General features: G+C 55.6%; 4 protein-coding genes across 8 annotated transcripts in view; 1 reads left to right on the forward strand and 3 right to left on the reverse strand.

Annotated features, from left to right (window-relative positions):
* ACTMAP (actin maturation protease) overlaps window positions 1–26,591 on the reverse strand; it is a 345,587-nt gene that overhangs the window by 32,825 nt on the left and 286,171 nt on the right. The gene's annotated exons all lie outside the window — the stretch shown is intronic.
* EGLN2 (egl-9 family hypoxia inducible factor 2) lies at window positions 218–8,108 on the forward strand. Of its 4 annotated transcripts, none has more exons than XM_061172673.1 (6): window positions 230–405; window positions 1,456–2,519; window positions 6,695–6,814; window positions 7,256–7,392; window positions 7,578–7,645; window positions 7,923–8,108. In XM_061172673.1, exons 2-6 carry the CDS (start codon window positions 1,692–1,694, stop codon window positions 8,006–8,008), a joined length of 1,239 nt encoding a protein of 412 aa, XP_061028656.1. In that variant the 5' UTR covers window positions 230–405; window positions 1,456–1,691; the 3' UTR covers window positions 8,009–8,108. The 4 variants fall into 4 exon arrangements, 3 of the variants coding, with proteins under 3 accessions (XP_061028658.1, XP_061028656.1, XP_061028657.1); XM_061172674.1 differs by having other exon boundaries at window positions 238–405; window positions 7,918–8,056; XM_061172675.1 differs by lacking the exons at window positions 7,256–7,392; window positions 7,578–7,645; window positions 7,923–8,108 and adding exons at window positions 3,792–3,958; window positions 4,809–4,861 and having other exon boundaries at window positions 218–405; window positions 6,695–6,740.
* On the reverse strand, window positions 8,629–11,369 carry LOC133078364 (cytochrome P450 2F3-like). Of its 2 annotated transcripts, XM_061173384.1 has the most exons (4): window positions 11,014–11,369; window positions 10,450–10,599; window positions 10,122–10,282; window positions 8,629–9,693 (listed from the first exon to the last, which is right to left on the reverse strand). In XM_061173384.1, exons 1-4 carry the CDS (start codon window positions 11,114–11,116, stop codon window positions 9,547–9,549), a joined length of 561 nt encoding a protein of 186 aa, XP_061029367.1. In that variant the 5' UTR covers window positions 11,117–11,369; the 3' UTR covers window positions 8,629–9,546. The 2 variants fall into 2 exon arrangements, with proteins under 2 accessions (XP_061029367.1, XP_061029366.1); XM_061173383.1 differs by lacking the exon at window positions 11,014–11,369 and having other exon boundaries at window positions 10,450–10,807.
* LOC133077694 (cytochrome P450 2F5-like) lies at window positions 15,947–21,824 on the reverse strand. The gene is given in 11 exon segments (XM_061172470.1): window positions 15,947–16,124; window positions 17,206–17,388; window positions 17,994–18,057; window positions 18,060–18,113; window positions 18,116–18,178; window positions 19,036–19,177; window positions 19,577–19,753; window positions 20,053–20,206; window positions 20,739–20,767; window positions 21,268–21,561; window positions 21,654–21,824. Coding segments are annotated over 11 exon segments (1,509 nt in total).

A 26,591-nucleotide genomic window follows, 5' to 3' on the forward strand; every position in this document is an offset into this window, starting at 1 on the left:
TCGGCTCCAAGGGGGCGGGCCTGTCTATGTAAATAGACGTATTTGCATACCCCTCCCACTCGCTTGGCATAATATGCGCCGAAACTCCCCCACCGGATCCAGCCCTTCCTAACTGCGTTCCTCCTCTCGCGCAGAAGGGGCGGAGCGGAGAGTGCATAAAAACCTTGCGTCGGCGACTGATCCTTTTCCCCTTTCTCGAGGGAGAGGCTGTTCTGAATTTCCTCGCCCCGCCCCGCGCGGCTCGCGCCTGCGCAAGCCCTGGTCTCCTCCGCCCGGATGCGGTCACGTGCCCACCGGGCGAGGCGGGGGCGGAGCATCGCGGGTGGTGGGGGCGGGGTATGGCGCGCTGTGCGGCGCAGGGCGGCTGGCACAAACGGCGGCGCCGGGGCCGGAGGAAAAACCTCGGTGAGGATACCGCGGGGAGGGCATGGAGCGGGGCGGAGAAGGCGCTTGAGGCCGGGCGCCGGCGCGAGCTGGGCGGGGTGCGGGGGCGCGCGCCCAGCACTCTGTGGCGAAGCCTGGCGACCCTGGGGAGGGGAGGGTGGGGGTGGGGGTGGGGCGTGGGGGAGGGAACGCGCGCCGGGCATGTTAAGCGCCGGCCGTTGGGGGGGTTGGGGAGGGGAGCGGGGAGCGGGCGGAGGGGGAGGGGAGGGGTGGGGACACGGGGTTCCAACGGTCCTTAGGCCTTGTCTTCGTCTCCTGCTGTGCCCCGAGGGGCCCCAGGACCCGCACCGAAGGGACTTGGGAGGGGGGCGCTTTTTCCGTCGTCCTTTCCCCGAGTGCATGAGCCCTCCTCCACCCTTCCCTCTGTCGCTGTGGACCCTGCTCCCACGGGTCCCTTCCGTCTGTCTGTCTCAGGACCTCCCTTCCGTCTGGGTGTGTGTCAGCCCCTAACGGGCTTCCTCCTGTTGGGCTGGGTTCTGCCCGGCTGTCTCAGGTCCATCCTCCCTGCTCTTCTCCGGTGTGTGTTTCTGTCTCTGGACCCCCCAGTTTCCACGGTCTGTAGATCCCCACATTCCCTCTGTGTCTTCCAGGCAGATTTCCCCTCCCGCCCCCCCTCCGCCCCCGGTCTGTTTGTTTCTAACTCTCCTACTTCCCATTCCGCCATCCCTTTCTACTTCAAGTTCCCTCCTTCTTTTCTGTCTGTGGGTCTGTGTCTGTCTGAGGATGTCTCTCGCCCACAGCTCCCACTGCAGTCCTCTGCCTGTGGGTCATCTACCCAGTCTCACTCCTCCAGCTGCCCCCTTACTGCCCCTTGTCTCTTAGTGATTCCACCCAAGTCCCAGAGTCTTTTTCCCCACGTGGCCTCAGGTTTTGGGGTCTTTGTAGCTAAGTCTGTCTTCCTATCTACTGCCCCTACCACTCCCCACCCCACCCCACCCCCAGCCCTCTTCCCTGTAGCTCTTCTCACATTCCTTTTTCTCTCTCTCTCTCTCTCTCTCTTTCTCTCTCCAGCCACCGTGACAGGTCCCTTCCCAAGCCCCTAGGGACAGCAGAGGACTTGGGGACCAGCAAGCACCCCCAGGGCACGAGAAAAGCCTCTGCCATCTGCCCTGCCTCATCCTGCCCCACGCCAGGCCCAGCCGCCCCGGCCCCCGGCTGCATCAAGTGGAGGAGGAGGAGGTGGAGGAGGGTGGCACCATGGGCCTGGGCCGTGCCCTCCATGCGCGGGGGATGAAGACACTGCTGCCATGGACAGCCCGTGCCAGCCGCAGCCCCTGAGTCAGGCTCTCCCTCAGTTGCCGGGTTCGGTGTCAGAGCCCTTGGAGCCTAGCAGGGCCAGGATGGGGGTGGAGAGTTACCTGCCCTGTCCCCTGCTGTCCTCCTACCACCGTCCAGGAGGGCCTGGTGAGGCCTCGGCGGGGAGTGGGACCCCCAGAGCCACAGCTACTTCCACCACAGCCAGCCCCCTGCGGGAGGGCTTCGGTGGGCAGGATGGCGGCGAGCTGCGGCCGCTGCAGAGTGAGGGTGCTGCGGCACTGGTCACCAAGGGGTGCCAGCGACTGGCAGCCCAGGGCGCCCGGCCCGAGGCCCCCAAACGGAAATGGGCAGAGGATGGTGGGGATGCCCCCGCCCCCAGCAAGCGGCCCTGGGCCAGGCAGGAGAACCAGGAGGCGGAGGCAGAGGGGGAGGGCTGCAGCAGTGGCAGTGGTGAGGCCAGCGCCGGGCTGAGGGAGGAGGTGCTGCCCGCTGCGCCTGAGCGCCTGGCCCTGGACTATATTGTGCCCTGCATGCGGTACTATGGCATCTGCGTCAAGGACAGCTTCCTGGGGGCGGCACTTGGTGGCCAAGTGCTGGCAGAGGTGGAGGCCCTGAAGCGGGGCGGGCGCCTGCGTGATGGGCAGCTAGTGAGCCAGCGGGCTATCCCGCCACGCAGCATCCGTGGGGACCAGATTGCCTGGGTGGAAGGCCATGAGCCAGGCTGCCGAAGCATCGGTGCCCTCATGGCCCACGTGGATGCTGTAATCCGCCACTGTGCTGGGAGGCTGGGCAGCTACGTCATCAATGGGCGCACCAAGGTGAGGCTGCAGGGACCGGGTGGTGGGGTGGGGGGCTGCCCAGCACTTGTTGGATGCCTAGTGCTCTGAGCACCAGTGGGTTTGGAGACAGGCTTGTGGGTTCACAACAGAATTTAGGCAGCTCTGGCGCAGGGACTGTTGGAGCTCACTTTGGGCTCTCACTCCCTGTGCCCTTAGTTTGTGTACCTGTAAACCATGGGTTTGGCCCGTAGTCACCATGGTTCTTGACTTTGCCAGGGATCCTCTTGAGGAACCTGAGGAGAGGTGCTGACAGTCATAGCCCCACATCTGTGCATGGGCCATGGTGGGGTTCACAGCCGCCTGATGTCTGTCCGTGGATCCTAGACCAAGAATGTTCAGTGTAGACAGGCGCAGGTTTCTGCCTCTGCCGTCTGTACCTGTCTGTCTGCCCCTGTCTTTGTTCTTCCCTGTTCCCTTATATTTTCATCTACTCGTGTATGTCTGGTCCATCATGTCCATTGTCTGTCTCTGGTCTGTCTGTCCTGTCTCCCGGGTAGGAGAACCAGAAGGTGGAGGGGGGAGGGTGGCAGTGGTGAGGCTGATGCCGGGCTGAGGGAGGAGGCACTGCCCACTGTGCTTGGTGCTGGGCTACACTGTGTACTGTATGCCATACTGTGGCATTTGCATCACGGACGGCTTTCTGGGGGTGGCTGTGTGCTGGCCCAGGTGGAGGTTATGTCCCTATCTTTCCCATCCCTCCGCATCCTAGACCCTGTCCTCCATCCTGTCTGTTCTGTCTCTCCATCACTTTATCCTTGTCTGGCTCTGGTCTGTTTCCTTGATCCTCTGCCCTTGTATCTCTTCTTGGTCCCTTTCTCTTGTTTTAGAGTAGCAGTTATTAATCTTTTGTTTTGGAACCTGGGCCTTTTTAAGAATCTGCCAAAAACCACAGACCCTGTCTTAAGAAAAGTGCTCATTTGATTGGAGTTTATGGTCAGTGATCAGGGCCTTCTGGGCCTCCAGCTGCCCATTCAAGAACCTGGGGTTAGGAGCCCTGCACAAGACAGTAGTCCGTAGGGCCTTTTGGCTTGCTGACATGTTAATTCTCCTCATGGAGGGGTGTGAGGATCCTGGCCTTGAGTCCAAGGTTTGGTGGTGTTTGGACAAGGCCCTGTAGGGAGTGCCCACTGCACAGCACCAGTGATGCCGGGTTGATGGCACAGACTGTGTTTTGCCCTGCAGGCATGAGGCTGTGCTCCTGATGTCCTCTCCCTCCTCCCTCAGATCCTGTCTTGGGTTCTGTCTCTGCAGCTTCCGTCTCAGGCTGGAGCTGGCTCGAGGACTAGGGCTCCCCCGGGCCGAAGCCATACTGGCTTCCCCAGCCCCCCAGCCCCGCTGGAACTTGTCCTGCTTCCCTCTCCCTCCTGTTACTTTGGTAGCTGGAGGGCCAGAGGCGGCCCCTCCCAGGGGCAGGAGAGGTCAGTGGGAATCTCCCTAGCCACAAGGTGTTCAGCACCTTCTCCCCAGGGCCCCCCATCCTCACAGGAGGGAGGTTGGTGGGGAGACCACAGGAGTTGAGTGGCCAAGGGCAGGATGCTTCTCTGAGCCCCTGTTTGCTCATTCACAGGATAGGAAAACCAGGTTAACTCCCCAGCTAGGCTGTGGCCATTTCAGGAGGGGAGGGGAGAGGAGAGGGCGCAGATCTCTTTTCCTTTGGTGCCTTGGATGTGGTTGGGAGCAGGGCCCTGGAGGAGTGGTGGGGTGGGTGTTGAGACTTTTTAGCCCTGGGAGGTAAGAACATGCCTGGCTGGACTAAGAAGGGAGGGGAGGAGCCAACGCAGCCACTGGAGTTCCTCTCAGACCCTCCCCTGCCCCAGTGAGGCAGCAACTGCAGGCTTCCTCGCCTTCAGAGGGCAACATCTGGGCTCCCTTCCCAGGCTCTGGAGTAAGACAGTGTGGGGTGGTCACGGTGGGGGGCGCAGATCATCAGTGTGGTTTCGGCTGGTAACAGGCTGCCTCTCGGTGGTCCCTGAGCGCCGCCCCTGTGTTCTTTTGCCTTCCTCCTCTCCCTAGTTCCTCTGCTCAGTTGACCTGCAGGTGGGGGGGAATTGACTCCCACTGGCATCAAGGACTATCATAGGCGACCCCGGGAGGCCCCTTTAAGAGCAGTTTGGAGGTGGGGCCTGCTGCTGTTGGCTGAGACCTGGGATTCTGATTGGGGGGGGGGGTGCATGCCCAGTGATCCTAGCTGCCCCTTCCTGGAGGTGGAAGTGTGAGGAGCAAGTTTCCCCATTACTCTGGTTGTGGTCCCTTCCCTTGTGGGGGCAGGAAGTAGATGCTTCTCTGGGGCCGAAGGATGCCACCCCCAGCCCCACTCCCAGGTGAGTATATGTGGGGGGAGGGGGGGCCTTAAAGGGCCTGTTCCTGTGCCTACCCTTCGCACACACAGGAGTCCCACTCCCTGACAGACTACAGAGTGTGTCCCTGCCTGCATGGTGGGAGACCCTGTGAGGGTGCACGGAAGGACGGAATGGAGGCCCTGAGACCCAGAGGAGTGCTTTTAATCAGCACCTACCTCCTTGGCACTAGGGAGACAGGCCTGGCCCTAGGGGCCAGTACTAGGTAAACAAGTACCCGTGCTGATTTTGCATTGAGAGGGATGGAATGGGAAATCAGCCGAGGTGCCTTCAGCTAGAGGACTCAAGGTGCTCCTGGTCCTGAGACCTGAATAACAAGGGGGACCAGTGGAAGAGTGTTCAGGCAGGTGCAGAGGCCTTGAGGATGAGCTTGGCCTGGTCAGAGAAGAGTGAGGAGGATTTCCAGGCTGGAGATAGTGTATGAGGCTAGTGGCCTTGGAGGCTGTGGTCAGGAATTTGTGTTCTCTTGGGATGCAGCGAGGAACTTGAAGGGGTTTGAGCAGTGGTGAGCTGGAGTAAACAGCCTCTGGCTGCTGTGGGGATGGGTTGTGCGGGAAGAGGTTGCAGCACTGGACCCCTTTCCCCTCCCCACCCTCGAGCAAAACCGGCAAAATCTCCAAAAAAGTAGTTGTTAGCTCCATTTCATGGATGAGGAACTGGAGACGGGGAAGTTCAGTCATCTGCCCAACATCACAGCTTATGTGGCAGCACTGAGACTTGAACCCAGGAGATAGGTCTGCAGGAACACCTGGGCCCTTTTCCTCACATCACATCCATCATTTTGCTGGGTACCTGATGAGAAACAGGCCCCGAGTGGCTAGGCCCAGGACTCAGGATGGCCAGGGCTGCCTAGGGCAGTGGCGGCTATCCAGGAGAGGAGGCGAGAACCCTGTGGCTAGACCTGTACACACAGAAGCCGAGACCTGGAACAGGGTCTGACTCAGATCTGTGGGGGTCAGGAGCCTCCAAAGTCATGTTCTCGGAGGGGTTCATGCTACTGCTGTAAACCGAAGGTGTTTATTAGCCCCATTTTACAGATGAGGTGTTTTGAGGCCCATTCAGGTGATGAGACTGTCCAGGGCTACTTGGCAGGTTATCCTTGGAGTTGGGATTAGATCTCAGGTTCTGGTCACATTCTAGGTTTTGGTACCTGTTCAGTTGTGTAGGAGACAGATTATTTAGCGGGTATTCTTTATAGTTAAGGTCAGTGGTTCTCAGCATTGCTGCACATTAGAATTACCTGGGGAACCTTTAAAAGTTCCAGGCTCCACCTGAGACCAAGTACATCAGAACCTCTGAGGTGGGCCTGGGTATCAGTGTCCCAGGTCATTCCAACTCTACAGCTCAAGGAGAGAACTCCTGGTGTGGGGCTATGAGGCCACATCCCTGCACACCAGGAAATGTTTAAATTGCTTTTATCCTAGTGAAATGTCTGATGTGGAGTCGGGTTATCTTTAAAAAACCAAGCCCTCAGTTGCTCATTGAGCTGCATGTCGGCGCCAGACACGGGGGGTAGGGGCGTGGGTGGTGTGTGTGTATGTGTGTGTGTGTGTGTGTGTGTGTGTGTGTGTGTGTGTGTGTGTGTGTGTTGGGCTATTGAGGCCCAGGAGCTGAGGTTTCTTGTGGATGGAGGCTTGGCTGAAAAAGGAGAAAGTCTGGGTGCTGGAACCCTTGGAGCCCAGGACACCTGAGGGAAGATGAGGGGCTGAGAGGGGTGAGGAAGAGGAGGTAATGGCTGCTTCCTCAAAAGTCCCTGCCAGCTAGCCTCAGTAAACCCTCTCCATCCGTCTTTGCCAGGCCATGGTGGCATGTTACCCAGGTAACGGGCTGGGGTACGTGAGACACGTTGACAATCCCCATGGCGATGGGCGCTGCATCACCTGCATCTATTACCTGAATCAGAACTGGGACGTCAAGGTAGGATGTTGGGGGTGGGGTGGCGTGCATCCATTGCATTTTCCTTTCCCAGCTCAGCTTCTAGCATTGTCCCCTTCCTCTTCCCAACCCACTGGGGGGCGGTGGAATGTGCCCAATGGCTCTTTCTGGGAAATGGGACCTCCTCTTCAGCTGACTGTGTGGCGGCAGTTCCCCCTCTTTGGGGAATGGTGCTGTCTGCCCAGCCCCCAGCCTAACGAGCACTTCCCCCGCCCCATTTCCTGTCTTCTTAAGTAGCTTCCTGCCCATCTCCATGGTGATGCAGACTCTGGGTTGTCATTCATTTTGAGAGCCTGAGTGGTGGGAGGGAGTGATGTGTGCAGTTATTATGCCCCCTGCTGGGCTCCTGGGGGCCGGCAGTGCAAGGCGGGGGCTCTAGGCAGGATTCCCAGCCTCCTGCCTCATCCTCTGGCCTGCCTTCAGGTGCATGGCGGCCTGCTGCAGATATTCCCTGAGGGCCGTCCCGTGGTAGCCAACATTGAGCCACTCTTTGACCGGCTGCTCATTTTCTGGTCTGATCGGCGGAACCCCCATGAGGTGAAACCAGCCTATGCCACCAGGTATGGTCCATATTTCTGGGAATGTGCCCAGGTGCTCCCCCTGTGCCAGCAAAGTCTTGTCAGACCCCTGAAGTGACTAGGAAGTGATGGAGTGCCAAGAGGGGGCGGCTCAGGGGGTGGATATAGTGGCTGGAATTGAAGAAAAGTGATCTCTAACCACCCTTTGGGGCTGCTCTGGTCTCCAGGTACGCCATCACTGTCTGGTATTTTGATGCCAAGGAGCGAGCAGCAGCCAAAGACAAGTATCAGCTAGGTACCGGCTTCCCAAACGGTGTCCCCCTCCCTCAAGTCCTTCCTATTCCATGTACCTCCCTAGGCCTCAAGCCACCTCATCAGTCTCTCACTGAATCCTGTCACTCATTTTTCCCCATCTTTGCCTACCTTCCCTAGACAGTTCACTCTCCTGGTATCCCCAGCATGAGCCCCATCTCTTCTGGTCATCTCCCCATCTTCCCAGGTTTCCTTGGTCTCTTAGTTCCGTCCCTGATGACTCAGTCTCCTGTCCCCCTTCACCCCCTGCATCAGGACAGAAAGGTGTCCAAGTACCCGTATCACAGCCGACTACGCCCACCTAGTGGCTGGCCCCAGAGCTGCGCAGACAGACAGCTTGCCCTGACTTCGGGGGAGCCCTGGGCCCCGGTGCCGCCAGTCACGGTGCCTGCTCCTTCCCCGCCACTGCCGCTGCTTCTGACTTTGCCTCTGTTCTGCCTGGTGTGGAGGGCTCCATCCATCGCTGAGGACCAAGGAGGAGGAGAGACCCCTGCTGCCCTGGGATGGGGGCTGGGGTTGTGACCTGGGCGGAGGCCGGTGTTGGGGACTGCCATTACTGGAGCTGGGGGCCTGTGTCCTGCCCTGTCTGGTCATGCATGTCCCTCTCAGGTTTGGAGAGCTGGAAGGAGGCATTGCCACTTCCCACCAGAATGCAGGATTTGGGGTTGGGGTGAGTCATGGCCTCTTGCTGGCAAAGGTTTGTGGGGGAGTATCCCCAAGCCCCCCACTCCTCCAGCCTGGAATGTGAAGTGACTCCCCAACCCCTTCGGCCATGGCACCTTTTGGACTAGGCTGCCACTGCTTGGGCAGGATAAAAGGTGCTGGGAGGAGCATGGGTCTGCAAGTCCTGTCAGCCAAGAAATAAAAGTTTACCTCAGAGCTGCACACATCTGACTGTCTCTCACTCCCTGTTGGTAAGAAGACCCCTCCATCTGCAATTCAGGGCCTTTATTGACCAAAGAGGGTAAGGAGGTCTGAGAGCCAGTGAGCAGAGGGTGGCTGAACCTGACTTCAGCGGGCCACCAGACAGAGTTGGAAGGCTGGGGGCACGTTGCCCAGGCCAGTGCACTGTGGGGTGAGGTCGATGTTGGCGGGGCTCCCCACAGGGAGCAGGCAGAACTGCTGTAGAATGGAGGTGAGGAAGATCTCGGATCGGGCCAGGCCTGCACCCAGGCACATTGCTTTCCTGGGGACGTGGGGGTGTGGAGTGACAAACCCATGCACCCCGTGGCATGTCCAGACTGGTCCCCTCCCTGCCCAGCCCAGACCTGGGGCAAAGGGCATGAAGGAGTTGTTGCTCTGGAACTCACCCTTGTCATTCAGAAAGTTGGTGGGATTGAAACAGTCTGGGTCCTTAAATTGGGTGAGATCCTGGTGTGCATACACAAGGAGAGGAATCATGAAGGTGCCCAGGGGAGATGTGCAAGGGTTACTTGAAAAATTGGCAAGTGACTCTTCCAAACGTCCATCCAAGACCCCATTTCGAAGCCAGTGGCAAGGAAGGCCTACTTCCTTGCTCCCAGAGTCAGTGCTCTGGACGCTTAGGCCTGCTGATCTCTGTTAATAGGCCCTCCCCAGCCCCTGCGCAGGATCCCCAGTCTTGGTGGGCACCTTGGGCAGGAAGTGGCTGCGCAGGTGGGCATCACAGGTGAGGGCACGCGGCAGCTCCAGCGGTAGCACGCTGAAGACGCTCTGCATCTCCTGCAGCGTGGCGTTGGTGTAGGGCAGGCGCTCTTGGTCCTCCAGGCTTGGGGCGCACATTCGACCTACCACGGGATCCAGCTCCGCCTGCGCTTTGGCTGGGGCCGGCAGAGATGTGAACTATGCGTAGCCCAGCCTCCAGCCAACCCGAAACCCTAGCCGCCTCGTCCCGAGCTGTCCAGCTCACAAGCCTGCCACCTCTGGGTGTTTGAGCAGAAAGAGGAGTTCATAGCGCAGGGCGGTGCTTGTGGTCTCGGTACTGCCCAAGAAGTGGTTGTGCGTCATCATCACCAATGTCTCCTGGAAATGGCTCTCCGGGCCCTTCTGTTCCTGTGGGTAGAGGAGCCAGGCGTCTGCTGGTGGGCAGCAGGACCCTGTGCCTTATCAGTTTGACCCAGGAAGCAATCGATGAAATTGCGGGGTTCCCTGGGCTGCCGGTTGCTGCTGGGTTTGCTGAGAGATGAAAACTCTAAGCTCTGCTAAGTTTCGGAAGATTCCGTGGTGTGGGCCTGGGAGCCATTTTAGGAGGGAGGGAAAAATGTACATCTCGGGGGACAGGAAATCAATAGGACCTTGAACAAGACCATTAGTTTCCCTATGGGGAGACTGGACCAGGACTTTGATGTAAGTTCTAAAACTCTTCCATTCCAAGATTCTAAGACTGCTCCATTCTAATGATCCAGTGTAGGTAGGTCCATGTACTCGGAATTTGGCATAGATTGGGCACACGAGGGAGGGATGGGGGCTGACCCTCTCACCTCACCCCATCTGGAACTCATGATGCGGAAGTTGTCATTGAAGAGGTCCAGGAACCTCAGGAACTCTGGGTCCTCGTAGCCATAGCGGTTCTCAAAGACCACGGAACACATAACATGAGATACAGCATTATCTAGTAGCCGCCAGGGGTCGAACGGAGCTCCTGGGAGTGGGAACATGACAAGGTAATACGCTGTGGCTCGGCCCCCACCCAGCCCTTGGGTTTACTGGCTTCATTCCACCCAAACGCCTTCCCTAGGCCACACCCACAACAGGTGTCCAGTGGCCACACCCACAACAGGGCCCTATCCTTTTCCGACCAGGCCGTACCAACGCTGTCTTGAAATTCGCCAAGCAGACAAGGCGCCTCTTCCAGGACACTGTCCCTGATGGTCCGCGTACCCAAGCCGAACTCCTGAAGTGCTCCAAGTGCAAAATTGCGCAGCGTCCGCCAGCGCTGCCCGTTAGAAACCACGATGCCTGGGGGAGTGGAACAAAGAAGGGGACGGGCCGGGGAGTTAGCCACGCCCCATCCCGGAAGCATCCCGTAGTGGAGTCGACTTCCTCGCAACTCTTCGCTCTGCTTCATTTCCAGGTCTTTTGGTTGCTACCCCAGCCTTCTCGGCCCTGTCCACACATTGGCCGCACCTCTGCTGGTCCCGATTCCTGATCCCCGTGCTTGCTCTCTTTGGCCTTGACTCTTAGGCTCTTCTCTTCTACTGGCTGCACAAGGAACCAGCCTCCCCCACCCCCATTCGACCCCTACACTGTGGCTCCGCCCCAACCTCTCCTCAGAAGCCTTGACTCTATTAGGCCCCGCTCCATTTCCCCCGGTTTCGCTCTGTATCGCAAACTGGACGTTCCCGGTCCGCACTTCCGCCGCCCAGGCCTCACCGTTTCCGCGTGTGAAGCGTTCGAAGACTGCCCTGGCCCCGCGGCCGGAGAAGGCATCCGCTTGCAGCACTAATGCGTCCCGCAGCGCTGCGTAGCTGCACATAGCACCACTGCAGGGCGCGGGCCCAGCCACACCGTGAACACCGGACCCCAGCGGCCAGGGAGCTACACGGAGCCGGTGCTCAGCGGGCCCGGGTCTGGGCTCCTGACCCCTCCGCCATCGAGACCCCAGAGCCCGTCCCCCAGCTGCCTTCTCCTTCGGACCCAGGAGTCCAGCCCCACCGCCTTCCCTCAAAATCTAGAAGTCCAGGTCCCCAGCCCCCTGCACCCTCAGAACTAGGTATCTGGGCCCTCAGTACCTCCCCAGCCTTGAGCCAGAACAGACCTCTCTGCTCCCCGTCCCCTGGGACCAGAGTGCCCGCCCCAGGCTCCTCCTCCCTTGGGACCCGGGAGTAGGGGTGGCAGCGCGACTCCGCCCTGAACCAGGAGCTCAGGGCCACTGCCCCTTTTCCCTCCAGATCTAACTTCCCACCCCCAGTCTCCTTTCCCGGAAGGCAGGACTCCAGGCCCCTCACCCTCTGTCAGGACTCACGGGGTCCGAGCCCTCAGCTCTGTCTTCATTCAGAGAACCAGGAATTCTAGCCCCCAGCCCCACCTCCAGGAATCCAGAATTCTGTTACCCCACCCACTGTCGGGGCTACCTCCGTGAGTGCACGGTCCAGGTGTCCAGACTCGAGCTGCAGCGAGTTCCGCAGAAGCGGGAGCGGTACGGGCCCAGGGGTAGGGCCGCCTGCGTCTGAGTGCCGGGTGCACGCCAACCCCGCCTGGCTGCCTGCACCTCTTTGCCTCTCTTTGATTCCCTTGGGGTCTTGGGTGGAGCAGGGATGGAGACTGGAAGTGGGAGGGGTGGCCGCCTTTGGGATGCTCATTCTGTAATTGCCCAACCCAAAGTCTGCACCCCGCCCCCAGCCCTATCATTGCTGGGCTCGGCTCCTCCCGGCCTTTTTTTTTTTTTGTGCCTGCCTCAGCCTGTCCTATTTGGTAGCCTTAATGCACTAGCATTTTCATGTCAGCATACCTGGTCAACAGGTGCACCCTCCTGAACCCACAGCACCTTTGGGTCCATCTCACTTGGCCTGTAGCTGTGCATTCCTAATCCCCCGGACACCTCTGGGCCCATGACGACTGAATGCTGTACCTTGTACTTCTGATAACTAAAAACATCCTGACTCCTAAATACACTTCTTAGAACACTCCTGGTGATGTGTCCATTAGCCTGGCACTCCTGTGCCCTGTGCCTGTGATTCCTGGGGACTCACACCTGAGCCCTTGTCACTTCCACACCCATTGCCCTTGGAGCTCTGTATGCCATACATGTCTCCCAGATGCTCACTCAAGTCCCCTAGCATCCTGGTGCCCATCAGCTTGGCACTTCCATGCCTATCCTATGACTCCTGGCTGCCTTCCCACGGTTGACGCCCTTGTATTTCCATACTTATACCCTGCCCTGAACTCCTGTCATCTCTATTCCCAATGCTCTGGCTCCCAGATGTCCCAAATGTCCTATGCCTATGCTGCTACACCCCTGGTCTCCAGTCCCCCAGACTCCTCAGTGGGCACCCCCGCCTGAAGCCAGGCCACGATGGGCCAGGGGCGGGGGTTGTGGCTGAGTCTGTACTTAGAACAGACTGTTCAGGAATGCGACCCACCCTGCCACCCACCCTGCCTTGCCGGATCCAGCCTTCTGCCAGGTGCCTGGCACAGGGCCCAGACCTGGGGAGACGGTGAGGGGGCTGTGCAGAGTCTGGGACTGGGCTTGTCTCTGGGAGTGTCTCTCTCACTCTCAGTCTCTGTGTTTCTCTGTTCATCTCTCTCTCTTTCTCTCTCTTCCCATTTCTCTCTCTCTCTCTGTTTCACTCTCAGTGTCTACCTCTGTTCATGTTTGTCTTCTCTCTCGTGTGCTCTCTCTTTTCAATGTCTGTCTTTTTCTCTCCCTGCCTCTTCCAGTTTGCCTTTACCTTAATCTCCCTCTGTCTCTGCTTTCCCGTCTTCCTGCCTGTTTGTGTAGCACGTCTCCCTACCTGTCAGCCTTTCTCTGTCTGGGAACCTGGTGACTGGCAGGGGCTGAGGGGCAGGGCACTGCTCAGAGGCACTGACTCTGCAGACAGCAAGGGTGCAGCAAGCATGCCCTCGCCACCCCCTCCCCCAACTCCCACCCCAGCCTCTCCAATGGATCCTCTTTCTCAGGCTCTTTTCAAGAGCAGGCATTTTGTCTTGTTCACTTCTGTATCCCCAGCACCTAAAATAGTGCTCAGCACACAGTTGGCACTCAGTAAATGTTGCTGAATGAATGCATGGCTTTCTTCATCCCTATTTCTGTCTCTGTTTCTCTCTCTCTCTCTCTTTTTTAATTGGAGTATAGTTGCTTTACAATGTTGTGTTAGTTTCTGCTGTACAGCGAGGTGAATCAGCTATGTGTGTACATATATCCCCTCTTTTTTGGATTTCCTTCCCATTTGGGTCACCACAGAGCACTGAGTAGAGTTCCCTGTGCTATACAGCAGGTTCTCATTAGTTGTCTATTTTATACATATTCGTGTATATATGTCAATCCCAATATCTCAATTCATCCCACCCCCCCTTTCCCTCCTTGGTGTCCATACGTGTGTTCTCTACATCTGCATCTCTACTTCTGCCTTGCAAACAGGTTCATCAGTACCATTTTTCTAGATTCTACATATATGCATAAATATAAGATATTTTTCCCTTTCTGACTTACTTCACTCTGTATGACAGTCTCTAGGTCCATCCATGTCTCTACAAATGACCCAATTTTGTGGCTGAGTAATATTCCATTGTATATATGTACCACATCTTCTTTATCCATTCTTCTGTTGATGGACATTTAGGTTGCTTCCATGACCTGGCTATTGTAAATAGTGCTGCAGTGAACATGGGGGTGCATGTGTCTTTTTGAATTATGGTTAAAATATTATACTTCCCTTTTAATTCATTTGGTTCCACATTACAAATCTAATCTCAAGTTTGTCATTTACTCTTAGACGATATAAATTCTTGTCTCTGTTTCTCTCTGTTGCTCTATAATTCGGACTCTATTTCTCTCGGTCTCTATCTTTGGCTGAATCCTTGTGACTGTCTCCCTTCCTACCTGTCTCTGTTTCATCTCTTGAGGCTTCTCTCTGGTTCTCTTTTTGTGCTTTCAGATCTCTGTCTCTCTTCAGCTCTGTGCCTCTCTTAATTTCCATCTTGACTTTAGCATCTCCTTGTCTTCCTTCTCTTTGGGCATCTCTGTCTCTCCCCTTTTCTCAGTTCCTCTCTTTCTCCTCCTCTGTCTCTCTGTCTCTCTCACTCCCAGTCTTTGGTTTTCAGGATCTCTCTCTATGTATCTCTCTATCTCTGTCTGTCTCTTTCTCTTCGTCATGTGTTTCTCTTCTGCATCTCTCCATCTTTCTTTCTCAGGACCTCTGAATCTCTCCTTTCCCCCCTCCACCTCTGCGTCCCTGCCTGGGCCCTGGGGCAGACTCTGTGCTTGGCCTGTGGTGGGAACAGTGTGAGGATTAGGGAGCCACCACCCCATGTGGGGGCCACCTATAAGCCTCCCTCCAGCCAGGCCCATACTCAGAAGAGCATGTCCCAGCTTCTGGGTGACCTTGGGGAGACTCCACTCAGGCTAGGGCCTTCCAGGTCACCTCTGCCCATGGCTGGCGGGGCCAGCCTCATTCAGTCTGACTCCAGCTCAATGAAACTTGAGATGCCTGCTCCTTGAGAAAAGCTACTGTCAGCAGATGTCAGCTTGTCAAGTCCAGTCCCAAGCTGGGAGGCCCCATGCCTGGGACCGCTATCCCCACCCCAAAGGGAGGAATTGCAAGACAAAGAAACAGTCCAATGAGCGGGATGAGAAATGGGGGAGAGTTTCAGTCTTCCAGTGCCTCACTTCCCCATTCATTGCCCTTCTGCTCTTTCTCTGGTCATTTTTGTTTCTTTCTTTGTCTCTGTCTTCTATTCTCTTCGCCTCCCTAGATCTCAGTCTCTTATCTCTCTGCTTTCCTCTGTGTCTCTGACTCATAAGAGTTTGAAGAGCAGTGTTGGAGCCAGATGATCTGCGTTCCGAACCCAGCTGTGCCCGTTTCTGGCTGTGTAATCTTGGGCAAGTCACTTCACCTCTCTGAGCAACCTCAGTTTGCTCACCTGTAAAACTGTATAATAAAATTGCTTTACCTCATAGGGATATTTAAATGAGGCATTTGGACCAGTGTGTGAATAGGAAGCACTAGGTAAGTGTTAGTAATTGTGATTTCTCAGTCTCTAGGTCTGTTTATTTCTCCGGGTCTCTCACTTTCTCCCTGCTTACATCTCCATCTTTGTACAGCACCCTGCATCTCTTGCAGACCTTTTCCATATCTCTCTAGGCTGCTGTCTTTTTCTCGGCCTTGGCTTCTCTGCCTGTCTTCATTCGAGCCCTCATAGCCTTTACCTTCCAGCCTGTCTCCAGGAAACAATTTATCCCAGTTTTTAACCGCCCTAAGGGTGAGGGTTGAACTCATCACAGCCAGGTGTCTCCCCTCTCTGCAGCCAGACCTTCCTTCTCCCCATCCTAGAGGACTATCCTCCTCCCTTTAATTCAGCCAAGGCAGGTTCGAATCTATTATAAAAATAATTTATTAGGAATTGATACAAAATCCCCCAAAGTGTGCGCAATAGAACGAGTTCTGTGGATAAAACAAGGCATGCGCTTCCCCTTCCCCTTGGCTTTCTCTGCCTCTGGGGGCGCAGAAGGTAAAGACAGGAGCGATGGGGGATGGGCAGTGGCAGGCACAAGGTGAGGGGAAGCGAGTGTGACAGCGAGAGGGATGGGGCGCAGGGGAACGGGCGGTCCTCAACGCTCACTGGCGAACCTGGAAGGGATGCGGCGTCAGCGCGAGCTCAGGCACAGCTGGAAAGGCTGCGGCAAATTGCAGAGACCGGAGCTGAACGGGGTCAGGTCGATGTCCTCGGGCGCCCCCAGCGGCTCCAGCGAGAAGCTCTGCAGGATGGCGGTGAGGAAGAGGAAGAGCTCCCGGCGCCGCAGCGACTCGCCCAGGCACAGCCGGCTTCCCACAGGGAGAAAGGGTGGGCAGGAGCAATGAGACAAGATGCGGTGAGGGGCCCCCTCAACTTTCAAAGGAAAACATGAGAATAATGGCTGGGTACTCACGGACCCATCCATCTAAAGGTCTGGAAAAGACAGTTTAAGTAAATCGTGGACCTGCTGCAAGTGCAACCTTGCAGGGGTTCGAATTCCAACTCTGAGAGTACTAGTTTCGTGATCTTGGGCAAGCCACGGTTTCTGGGTAGGTACCTGAAATGGGGAGGGTAATAGTGCCTCATTTTGTTGTTGTGAACATATATAATGCTCTAAGCACTATACTGCTATTAATTTAATCCTCTTAATAACTCCAAGAGGTGGACCTTTTTATGATCTTCATTTTATACATGTAAAAACCGAGGCACAGGGACATCCCTGGTGGTCCAGTGGCTAAGACTCCGCACTCCCAATGCAGGGGGCCCCGGTTTGATCTCTAGTCAGGGAACTAGATCCCACATGCCGCAGCTAAGAGTTCGCATGCCGCAACTAAAGATCCCATCAACTAAAGATCCTGCATGCTGCAACTAAGACCTGGTGCAGCCAAATATATAAATAAATAAATAAATATTCAAAAAAACAAACAAAACCGAGGCACATATCCAAGGCCACACAGCTAGAAGATGACAAAGCTGGGGTCTGGCAGCAAAGCCCAGCTCTTAGCCACCACTCTCAGAGGTAGCACCTGGTGTACAGCAGGCAATATGGTAAGTTACCTATTATTATTCACCCCACCCCCTTTTCTAATACTGAGTTAAACAGGAAAGATTTTTTTCAGCCGGGTAAAGACCAAAGCCAAGAAAAACCGGGACCACTTCAACTGCACCACCCAGTGGAGAGACTGACAGTGACCAAGTCCAAGTTAAATTACAATATTATCCTGACTCCCTGCCTCCCTCCGCGGGGATTTCAGTCGCTATCGGCCTATAGGAGCAGAGTTGGGAAGGAGAAGGAATGTCTTTGCATATCCAAAGCTGAGGATGGGATGGGACGAAGAAGTGAGAGGGTTTGGGGAGTGGAATTAGGCCTGGGGAATGCAGGTGGAATACTGGGCCAGAAAGACTGGATCTTGCCCCTGACCACTCTCACCGGCTGAGAAAGGCATGAAGGCAGGGCTCTTCTTGAAGGACTGATTGGCATCCAGAAAATGCTCAGGGTTGAATTCCCGGGGCGTCAGAAATTGGCTGGGGTCGTAGTGGACTGTATTAAGGAGGGTGATGATATCCATGCCCCGTGTGGGTGGAGAGGCAGAATCGGTGGTGTTAGAAGGGCTGGGAGGTTCCCAAACTAGGATTTCCACTGTACAGAGCTGGGAGTCCTGGGGACATGATAAGGGGTGGTGGAGCATAGGACTCCACAGGGGTCCAGGAAGTCTAGGGTGTGGGAGTCTAGGGTTCCCAGTGATGGGTGCTGGAAATGGTTTTGTTGGGGTCTGAGGCAGGGATGCGGGATACCCCCATCGTAGGAACAGATTTGGGGTTCCTGGGGCGGGAGTGGGGTCTCTGAGAACAGTATTTAGGGACAGGGGCTCCCCAGGATGAAGTCTCAGACCTTGGGGATTTCAGAGAGGGGTCTTAGGAAAGGAACCTGCCATAGGGAAGAGGTCTGGGGTTCAAGACGTGGTCTAGTCCACTATGGTGTGGCATAGGGCTGAGTTTCTGGATTTAAGGGCCTCAGATATCTGTTGCTAGGGCTTGGGTTGCCAGTTGCTAAGGTCCGGGGTGCTGATTGCTAGGGCCTGGGATATTCCTTGCTAGAGCCGCGGATGCCTGTTGCAAGAGCCTGGGATGCCTCTTCCTAAGGTTTCAGGTGTCGTTTGCCAGGTGTCCAGCGCACCTTGGGTAGCAGGAAGCCTTGAAAAGTCGTGTCCCGAGTGACGCGGTGTGGAAAGCTCATGGGATGACGTCTGCGAAGCGCTGCACCTCGTGGATCACCGCATCTGTGTAAGGCATGGCGCTCGGTCCTCCAGCGCAGGCAGCCACGCGCGTCCCAACACGCAGTCGATCTCCTCCTGTACGCGGGCTGGAGGTGGAGGGGGGAGCGTTGTTGAGGGTATCAGCAGGCTTGACTGTGCTGAGAAGAGGTGTGTGCCTGCGTGTAGAAGGGGTCCAGTCAATGCTTTCGAGTCGGGGGGCGGGGGGCGCTGCAGGGGTGCATGTGAAGGTTAGCCGGAGCTTCGGAGGGAGGCATTGAGTTCAGAGATGTAGGTGAGGGCGTAAGTTTCGTTCGTGCCAGGGCTCCTAGGGGCGGGGTTGTGCGGAGGGGGTTCGGGGCTGCTTGGAGTCCAGGCCCCTGATGGGATTGCCGGCGGGACTTCGAGGACCAGGGCTGCAGGAGGAAGACGGATGGAGTGAGTGGGGTGTGCGGGAGAGCTGAGAAATCGGGGGTGAAGCAGGCGGCAAAGACCCAGTCGGTCTCCACACAGCGTCCTGGAGGCCAAGGTTCCGCGAAAGACCCAGAAGTGGGGTTTGGGGAGGCGGGGTCGCAGACTGTGCGGTGCGGGCCGTTCAGACTGTGTGGGAGGAGATGGGTTCCTGGGGAGGCCCAGTGGCTGAGGCTCTGGGGCCGGGCTCTGGGCGGGCTGTGCGAGTTGTGTGGGCAGGGTCAGAGGTGGGCGGCAAAGCAAGATCATGCGGGCGGGGTCTGGGTCCCGGCAGACCCGGCAGGCTGTGTGGACCGCGGGGACCACGTGGGTGGGGTCAGCCTCCGGTGGGCTTGCGGGTTTGGCTGTGCGACCCAGGCGCGAGCTGGAGGCTCTCACTCCAGCCACACTGGGCCGGAGCTCATTGTTTGTGGGCGGGGCTTCGAGGCGGGAGGGGCGGGTGTGCTCTACCGCGCCGCGTGGGCGGGTCTCCCCACCAGGCTCCCGGCGATCGCACCTTGCACTTTTGGATACTTCATGAGCGCGAGGAAAGCGTGGCGCAGCGTGGTACCCACGGTCTCGGAGCCTCCAAAGAGCAGATTGTGTGTGGTCATCAGCAGAGTATCCATGTGGAAGTGGCTCAGCGGGTCCTGCTTCTCCTGCGGGGGATAAGAGGTGGGGATGTGAGCCAAGGCCGGGGGGAGATCCTGCGGGCTCGGATCCTGTGCGACCCGCTCCCCACAGACCTGCACAACTGCTACTGGGTGCCACTTCAGTCCCTCCTCTCTTTAACTTTCTTTCCTTGGGGAGCTGGGGAGCGCGGAAGGGCAGGGTAGGGAGAATCTCAGCCGCGGGGTCCACAATAACAAATCCTTAACGATTTCTTAAAGAGCTGTTAATTGGCGGAGGCCCCGAGTGGCCCCAGCAGAGCCAGGTGTTCCAGCTTCACTACCCGGATGTGGGGAGATTAGACCCAAACGCGCTCAACTCGGGATCCTTGTTGGTTTGAGGCAGGATAGCAGGTCAGACCAGAGATGGGACTTCCAGGCAGGGCTTACCTGTGCCATCTTGGTAAGGAAGCAATCAATGAAGTCCCGGGGAGAGTTTGGGTCGAGGGAGGCCTGGTGGTCACGGACGCTGCGGGCGATGAGGTCCTTCATGTGTCCGAAGTTCTGGAAAAGGTGTTGGTGCATCCCGGGCACCCAGTCCGGGAGGCTCGGAAAGATATTGTACCGCTGAGGATGCAGCAGAGCTGTAGGGATGAGGAGGAACAGGCAGGCAGGGAGGTAGGGTGCGTGTGTGTGTGTGTGTGTGTGTGTGTGTGTGTGTGTGTGTGTAGGGTGGGGCGGGGGCTCTGTGTAGGTGGAGCCCCTGTGGAGTGGGCAGGGCCGCATACCTCGGGGGCAGGGTCAGACAGAAAGGGGCGGGGCCTGGCAGGGCCAATCGCAATTCCTTCCCTGTCCACTGCTTTCCCCTATATCCCTGGAAGGGCTGGACCCCCAACCCTCTCGCCTGTGGAACTAGGCCTCCTGACCTCTCCCCAGGGGCTGCTCATGATTTGGAAGTTGTCATTGATGGGGTGGATAATGGTGAGGAGACGCTTATCGTCGTAGTCGAAACGGGTGCCGAAGATCACGGAGCAGATAATGTTGGACACCGAGAGGCTCAGCACAAACGGGGTCGAAGGGCTCTCCTGAGGGTGAGGGGCTAATGGGTCGGGGGCGCGGCTCGGGAGACGCAGTGTGCAACACACCAGACCCCAGGCGGTAACACCACTAGCAGCACAGAACACACGCTCCTGGCCACCTAACATGCAGCATAACAACACCCCAAAAGTATCTGGCAACACAACAGGCAGCACAGAATCCACACCATCCTGCAGCACATCGACAACAATACCAAACTGCCGTACAGGATATTCTTGGCAACACAGCTCACAGCATACACAATACAACATACACACAACATACAACACAATACAATATTACACACAGTGTCTGACAATACTATAACCTCACTTGGCAATGACACACAGCAACACAGCCTAACACCCAATGATCTGACGACCCAACAGATCACAGAAAACAACACCAAAACAACACATTCGTGCATTAGCCATTACATGATAGCACGGCCCAGAAAACTGAATCTGGAGTTAAATAGACATAGTTTGGATCTTGGCTTGGACTCTTAGTCTAGGCATGACGTAGACGAACCGACTTCCCTTCTCTGAGTCTCAGTTTTCTCATCTGTAAAATGGGCTTGATGATAGTCTTCTCCTCGTGGGGCTGTTATAAGGAGTCAGTGAGTGTGTGGCTGGGAAGTGCTTAGCTAAGGGTCTGACCCATCATGAGCCAAACCAGGGTGGTGTGGTAGGCTGAGTAATGGCCCCCTTTCCAAAGATGTCCATGTCCCAATTTCCAAGAACCTGTGCCTATGTGATTCAGTTAAAGATCTTGGGATGGGAGATTATTCTGGATTATCTGGGTGGGCCTAATATAATCACAAGGGTCCTTATAAGAGGGAGGCAGAAGGGTCTGCGTAGAAAAGGTGATGTGGACTTCCCTGGTGGCGCAGTGGTTAAGAATCCACCTGCCAATGCAGGGGACATGGGTTCGAGCCCTGGTCTGGGAAGATCCCACATGCCGTGGAGCAACTAAGCCCGTGCACCACAACTACCGAGCCTGTGCTCTAGAGCCCGCAAGACACAACTACTGAAGACCGCGTGCACCTAGAGCCTGTGCTCCACAACAAGAGAAGCCACCGCAATGAGAAGCCCGTGCACTGCAGCGAAGAGTAGCCCCGCTCACCGCAACTAGAGAAAGCCTGCGTGCAGCAACGAAGACCCAACACAGCCAAAAATAAATAAATAAAATAAATTTATATTAAAAAAAAAAGAAAAGAAAAAGACAGGGTAGTCGCCGCAGCCACTGAACACCTCCCGCTGGTCCACAAGAGCCTCCTTCACAGCTTGGTACCTGCTGAGGACCACCACCCGCCTGGGCCCCAATACTGTGTACACTGAGCCGAACTCCTTGTTCAGCTGAGGGTAAGAAGACAGAGGTCACAGGGGGGTCTGGGGTCATGAGACCCCTCCCCCTTGTCCCTCCCCTCACCGAAGCCTAGGCCTTTGACCTTGGTGAGGGAGGTCAGCACGTTTTGGGAGCGAAGCTGCAGCAAGTTTCCCAAGAGTGGGAGGGGTCTGGGGCCTGGGGGCGGCCGGTCTTTGCCCCTTGAGCCGATGGTCAGGAACAGACAGACGAGAGCCAGGAACGGGAGCAAGATGGCTGTGCTTATGCTGTCCATGGTGAAGGCCCCTGCAGTCACCTGGGTGGGGGGAGGGGGTTTGGGGGAGGGGGGTGGGCAGGTACAATGGGGAGAAGGCAGCTCTGGGGAGGGAGTGGGATTCCTTCACTCCTCATCTCCTTCTGGAACTTGCCTTCCCCAGACCCTGGAAATGGGTGCAGATGGAGAGAAGAAAGGAAGTAGACAGAGGCAGAGACAGGGAAAGGCCAGGGGACAGGGGAGAGAAGGAGGGAGAGGGGAAGGGAGAGAGAGAGAGAAAAAGGGCATGAGGTAGTCAAAATACAGAGAGACAGACAAATCAAGACAGATGGAGAGGGACAGAAGAGAGATAGAGACAGACACTAAGAGAGCCAGAGAGGTACAATTGGAGATGATGAGACAGAAATGAGAGTGAGATATCCAAATATCTATGGATGTCTATCTATCATCTATCTATCATTTTTTAAAAATAAATTTATTTATTTATTTATGGCTGTGTTGGGTCTTCGTTGCTGCGTGTGGGCTTTTCTCTAGTTGTGGCGAGCGGGGGCTACTCTTTGTTGCGGTGCGCAGGCTTCTCATTGCGGTGGCTTCTCTTGTTGCGGAGCACAGGCTCTAGGCGCATGGGCTTCAGCAGTTGTGGCACGTGGTCTCAGTAGTTGTGGCTCGTGGGCTCTAGAGCGCAGGCTCAGTAGTTGTGGTGGGCTCAGCTGCTCTGCGGCATGTGAGATCTTCCTGGACCAGGGCTCGAACCCGTGTCCCCTGCATTGGCAGGCGGATTCCCAACCACTGCGCCACCAGGGAAGTCCCCTATCTATCATTTATCATCTATCATCTTTCATGAGACTGACTCTCACACAGATATAGTGATAAAGAGAGACAGAGACACACAGGACAGAGACAGACAAATCAAGACACAGGAATAGCCAGACAGAGAAAATCACAGAGAGGCAGACAGAGAGAGACTAGAGAAAGGAGATAGAACTAGAGAGACACAGAGCTAGAGAAAGAGAAGAGAGAGATGGAGAGACGGAGATATATACTTACTGAGAGACGTAGAGATGGACACTGAAAGATAGACAGGAAGAGGGTGAGAGACAGACGGAGAGAGGAAGAGGCAGAGCCAAACCCAGAGGCTGATGGAAAAGAGAGTGACAGAGACAGAAAAGAGAGATACACAGAGACAGAGAGACATGGAGGGAGAGAGAGAGACAGACAGACAGGGAATGTTAGATAGAGACACTCAGAGACAGAGACCAAGAGAGACTTGAGACAGAGGCAGAGCAGAAGCAGAAACAGACAGAAAGGTGTCCTGAACCCAGGGGTCACATTCCAGAGAGAGATGCCACTGACTGGGTAAAGCATTAGTACAGAGTGTCCAGTGCCCAGTCCTGGCTCGGAGCTCTGAAACACTTTGGTAAGTGAAACAACAGAGTCCCAGAGAGAGCCCCCGAGAGACAGACCCAGAGACCCTGAGAGCCCACAGAGGAGATGACAAGGGAGACCCCAGCCAATCTCAGAGACAGGGAGATGGAGCCAGTGACCCCCTCTCTTGAGAGCTACCCCCTCCTCTGTGATCTGCCCTTTACCTGTTGAGCTGTTGGGACAGCTGAGGTGTGTTCTGGAGGGTCTGGTCCGACTGGCAGTGGCTGCTCCAGATGTGTGCTCAGGGGCTCTGAATGTGTCTGGGGGTAGGGGCTGCTTTTAAATCATCTCTGTCCACACCACCTTGCCCCCCTTTTTCCTAGTTCTCCCAGTGACTTTTAATCCCTCCCGTCTTCCTGCATTATTTGCATGGGGCCGGGGCTCACAGCCAGCTGCAATGATGCCCTGAGTGGGTTCCTTGGGAACCCCACCTCCTCCTCCTATAGGCTCACCTCAGCTCTTCTCACTGTGGCCAGTGGTGTCCATCTGCCCTGGATTGGGGTGAAGTCTTCTCCATTTTTTGCCACTGGGGACCCTGGATCTGGTTCTGGGTCTGGTTTGGGGTTACAGAGCTGTGGCAAAATGAAGGGGCAAGGATGGGGGCAGGATCTCTGTCCTGGGCAGAAGTTTTCTCATTCTCTGGGGGCCCATTTTCACAACTCTTCTCCCCCTTTTCTGTCTCTTGCAGTTTGTCTCTGAAATTCTGTATGCGTCTCTTTGCTTCTGCTTCTGAAACTTTTTGTCTCTTTTTATGTCTCTGTCTCTCTCATCCTCTCTCCCTTTGTGTCTCTGGGTCTCTATCTTTCACCCTCTATTCCATCTCTAATTCTCTTTGTGCCCTTTCTCTTTCTCTCTGCTTCTTTCTCCCTGTAATCTTTCTCAGTCACCATCTTCTCCTGACTGTCTGGGTGGCTCCCTGTCTCTTTTTCTTTCTGTCTCTCACACCTCCAAGAGCTGGACTGCAGTGGACAGGACTGAAGCCAGGCTAAGGTTGAAGGAGGATTTGGGAGAAGGGCGGGGCAGGCAGAAGCCTCAGGAGAAAGGACCTCAGACGTGAATGGTACCCCCACTACTGCCCACGTACACCTCTGATCTCTGGTGGCCTTGGCCTTGCAGCGGCTTGAAGCAGGGTTTCAGCTCCCGGCCAGTGATTGTGGTCGGGTCGTGGTGGTGAGAGCACCGAATCCTAGCCATTAGACCACTGGTCAGTGACAAGGCCCCTGGCCCTTCGGCTTTGCAGAAAAGAATTCCCACAAAGACGGAAAGTAGTGAAACAAGTAAAGTATTTATTAGGAGAAAAAAGTACAGTACGTGTGGATAGACACATGGGCAGACTCAGAGAGAGAGTCACGCCCTTGTGGCAGTTTAAATCACTTATAAGGGGGCATTTCTTCCAGGTTTCCTTTGGCCAATCATTTTGATTTGCCTGGCTCAGAGTCTGTATTCAGTTTATCTCAGGACCCTCCCATGTGTGCGTGTGCATCTCTTAGCCAAGCTGGATTCTACCGAAGAGGTCTGTGGGTAGTTAGCATCACTTACTATGGGGTGGCGCCCCCTCCCTTTTTGACCTCCAAGGAGCTTTTCTGTGCATGTGTAGTCGGGGAGGTCTCCTGACTTAGAGAATGAGAAATATGTGGTCTCTTATACTCTATCTGGGTAGGTCCCGGCCTCCTCCCTCGATTGTCCTGCTATGCTTGTCTTGGAGTATTGGTCCACAGGGAACAAATCTCCAATTGCTTTACCCTGGGGTGGGGGGGGAGGCATTTACCTCCTGCCTCACCTCCACCTCCGAGGCTCTCTTAAGCTCCCCACCAGCTCTGTCTGCTCTTGGCTCCCGCCCCAGAAACTGGCCACAGTTACTCAACTCCTTGCTAGGTCAGAAGGGCAGATTGCAAAAACCTGGAGTTGGGCTAGGACTCCAGTTCCTGGAGGTTAGGGTGGGGGAGAGAGCCCCAGACCTCTCTGGGGCTGGGACGCCAGGTGGAGGTGTTGGTGCCCCCCCAGGTCCGTTGGTAGACACGATGGTAGTTTTCCCATGGGGGCGGGGAGGAAGTGCTTGGAGGTTCTGTGGGATTTGACACCCCAGTCCCAGGAATACATTGGGATGGAGATGGGGCCCATGCTATTATTTAAGTCCCAGAAAGGCAGGTTAGGGCAGGTCCTGGAAGAGGGGTGAAGGCTTGATTACGGGATTATGTATTTCTAGTTTCCCTTGGCATCTACCCCTACTTCTGGGGGAAGGGAGCAGTACTGGATCTACCTGAACCCCGTAAGTGACATTTCCCTGACCCTAGAACTGGGTTGAGAGGGGCCTGATGGGACTGCCTTACTGGGGAACTTGGGATTCATGAGAAGGGGAGTTTTAAGGGGCTCTGAGTTCTTCTGGTGGTGTGACTTGCTCTTCTGCTACAGAGGGAACATGGGGTAGGGAGGGATGTATTGTGAGTTTCCTTAACCTTGGCACTATTGACATTTGGGCTAGATCATTCTTTTTGGGTGGGGGGATTGTCCTATGAGTGGCAGGATGTTTAGCAGTATCTCTGGTCTCTACCCACTAGATGTCAGTAGCAGACCTCCGCCCAGCTGTAAAAAATCAAAAATGACCCCAGTCATTATTTAATGTCCGCTTGGGGGCAAAGTCCAACCCAGTTGGGAAACGCTGGTGGAGAAACTGAAACACACCAAGGGCAGCTGAACCTTCCTCATCTCTAATTAGCCTCTCCTTGAGCCCCAACTGTTACACTTTTTCCTGCTCCCTCAAACCTCCATGACCCTTTCCTTCCACATCACTCTCTTGGTGGTCCCATTTCTTATCCCATAGAGAAAATAGCAATCGGAAGAGAATTAGCTCTTTCTCCACCACTATGCTCGCTCACCTACCAGAATCTGAGCCACATATGCGCCTTCCGGCTTGCGGAATCTTAGTTCCCCGACCAAGGATCAAACCCATGGCCCCTGCAATGGAAGCACAGAGTCCTAACCACTGAACAGCCAAGGAATTCCCATAAATGTTTTTATATTTTCCCTGTCCCAGCCCTGGAATCAACCACTTCTCTAAAGAGTCCTGATTCCTTTTATTGGAAGATGGTATTTAGAAACCAAGATCTGGGTATTAGCTGGGCTTATTGCTAGTGGGATATCCTTGCTTATTTGGCCCTCTCAGTGGACAGAGCTTGGAGAGCTCTCTCTCTTTCTCTCTCAAAAACAATTTATATTGATATCTCTGATTTCGATCTAACACACAGGGTCCATTCTAGCTTTCCCTATTTGAAAATTCTTTTTTTAAAAAAAATTAATTAATTAATTAATTTTTGGCTGTGTTGGGTCTTCATTGCTGTGTGAGGGCTTTCTCTAGTTGCGGCG

The sequence above is a fragment of the Eubalaena glacialis genome, chromosome 18, assembly GCF_028564815.1.
Source record: "Eubalaena glacialis isolate mEubGla1 chromosome 18, mEubGla1.1.hap2.+ XY, whole genome shotgun sequence".
NCBI lineage: Eukaryota > Metazoa > Chordata > Mammalia > Artiodactyla > Balaenidae > Eubalaena > Eubalaena glacialis.